The sequence below is a fragment of the Vombatus ursinus genome, unplaced genomic scaffold (assembly GCF_900497805.2).
Source record: "Vombatus ursinus unplaced genomic scaffold, bare-nosed wombat genome assembly UNPS02014768.1, whole genome shotgun sequence".
NCBI classification, from domain to species: Eukaryota; Metazoa; Chordata; class Mammalia; order Diprotodontia; family Vombatidae; genus Vombatus; species Vombatus ursinus.
Genome location: NW_020954546.1, coordinates 6,558,909 through 6,561,299, shown reverse-complemented (window position 1 = coordinate 6,561,299; position 2,391 = coordinate 6,558,909). Strand labels below are relative to the sequence as shown.

Genomic DNA, 2,391 nt, shown 5'->3' with positions numbered 1-2,391 from the left:
AACATACATACATATACATATATTTACACACATACAGATATATATATGTATACGTGTGTGTATATGCGTCACTTTGTGTGTGTGTGCTAGGTGATGTTCTTGGTATGAATATTGGATTTATAACACTGCCCATTTTCTGTCTCTGATTAACGAATTGAGTATTGGACTGTTGCAAAGGAGAGCGTGCAGACAAACAGTTCAATCAAATACACCTATCCTCTTTCATGCTGTCCCAACTCTCCCACAGTGCCTCTGTTGACCTGCCTAGAGTACTGCAGGCTCAACGGAAACTCTGAGGAAGAACTACAACTCCCATGAATGCTCGGGAGCTGGCTACGCGACATGTCGGGAATTTGGTACCAATGCCCCCCAATGAGGAGATAAGGACTCAATTTCCCGGCATGCCTCGCGAAGCCGAGACTCCAATTCCCGGTGCGTCCTCCGCGCATTTAGGAACGGAGCGGGCGTAAAGAAGTCAGGAGTGGCGGAAGCAGCCGAACTCTAGGGACAGGTAGAAAAGGGGCACCGGTCGGGCAGGGGCTCAGACGTCACCCCTGAAGAAAGTGCACCCCAACCCTCCCCTATGTGTTGTTCCCCCCACCGCCATTAGAACGTAGAAAATATTAGAAAATGGAATAGGCTTGTATGCCCAGTGCTTAGCTCAGAGCTGTGCACCGTAGTAAGCGCTTAATTAATCCATGATTCATTAATTCATTCAATCAGTCCTTACATCTGCAGCGGCAACCCTCCCCCTCTTCAGTGCAAGCGACCCCCCGCCAAACACACACACCACCCCCCGCAGCCGCCTCCCATCCCTTCTCTGCACCCTCCTCCCATATCCCCCCATTCCCACCGCCACCCCCAGCCTCCAGCGGTCGTTCTAGGCGCCCCCCACCCCCGCCCCCCCCGAGCTTTTTGTAGCCTCCTTCCTCGACGTCACAGAAGGCTGGGGTGGGATCTCCCGAATCCCACCTCCCAGCCGGGTCCAGTTTGGGTGGGCTGCCTGATTGAGGGGGCTTGGGTGCTTGGATTGGGGTATGGGGCAGGGGTGAGGTCAGGGTTTGTATGGGAGGGTCCCTAAGTCTCATTTGTCCTTTCTTCCCTCCCTACCTCTCCCCTTCCCTCATCCTTCCTGTAGCTGATGCTGAGTGGGCTGCGCGTCCGACTTCTGGCCCCCCGGGCCATGTCCGGCTGCGTCCGTCTGTCCAGCGGCAGCGTAAAGAGGGCCGGGATGGAGGGCCCTGTGGAAGCAGCGATAAGAGCGAAGCTGGAGCAGGCTCTGAGCCCGCAGGTGCTGGAGCTTCGCAATGAGAGCAGCGGCCACGCTGTGCCCCCCGGGAGCGAGACCCATTTCCGTGTGGCCGTGGTGAGCTCCCGCTTCGAAGGCCTAAACCCCCTGCAGCGCCACCGATTGGTCCATGCTGCCCTGGCCGAAGAACTTGCAGGGCCTGTCCATGCGCTGGCCATCCAAGCTCGGACCCCTGCCCAATGGAGAGATAACCCCAACCTAGACATCAGCCCCGCCTGCCTGGGTGGGGGTAAGAAAGACTTCCATGGTATCTCCTGAAAAATTGAAGAAGAGAAGATAACACATGTATTCTAGATTTGTGGGGGGAGAGAGTGACTGACCTTGACTGGGGCCTGCCCTCCCAAAATAAAAGTGTGATTGTGTCAGACAGTGTCTTTGTGATTGCGAAACTGAGCCGAGAAAAGAGAAAGTGTCCCACAGTGTAGGCACACTAAGGGCAATGAAGTGGGACTTTATCCCTGTGACCCAGAGGGAGGGCACTGGAACTCTAGTTGAGCCCCTGAGTGATTCATCTGAACCCCTGCTTGGTGCAACACCGAGGTGATGTCTTGGTGCAGATACCAAGGAATGATGGCTTGCATTGGCATACAAAGTATTTTATATATTGATTTTGAACCTCCTAAGAACCGTATAAAGTAGGCACACTCTACATTATACCCATTTTACAGACAGAACAGGTTCACAGAAGTAAACTGAGTGGTTACTAGGTATAGGAGACCATGTCAAGTCAACAAGCATTTATTAAGTGCCTAGCAACTAGGTAGTGCATGTGAATAGAGCAGTGGACTGGAATCAAGAAGACCTAAGTTCAAATCTGTGTGACCTTGGGCAAGTCACTTAATCTCTGTCTTCTTCAGTTTCCTTAACTGAACAGAGTTAAAATATCTATTAAAATAGAGATAATAATAGCACCTCCCTCTCAGGGTTGTTGTGAGCATTAAATGGGATGATATTTGTAAAACACTTAGCACAATGCCTGGCACACAGTAGGCATGATATAAATGCTAGTTATTATCACTTTGCTAAATGCTGGGTATGGAAAGAAAGGCCAAAAATAGTCCTTGTCCTCAGGGAGATCACAA

The 2,391-nt window shown here is 51.5% G+C and overlaps 1 protein-coding gene across 1 annotated transcript; it reads left to right on the top strand.

The window, feature by feature from the left end:
- The first annotated feature begins 409 nt into the window (after positions 1 to 409).
- Positions 410 to 1,674, top strand: LOC114043287 (bolA-like protein 1). The gene is made up of 2 exons (XM_027862362.1): positions 410 to 511; positions 1,139 to 1,674. Exon 2 carries the CDS (start codon positions 1,142 to 1,144, stop codon positions 1,565 to 1,567), a length of 426 nt encoding a protein of 141 aa, XP_027718163.1. The 5' UTR covers positions 410 to 511; positions 1,139 to 1,141; the 3' UTR covers positions 1,568 to 1,674.
- Positions 1,675 to 2,391: the final 717 nt, after the last annotated feature.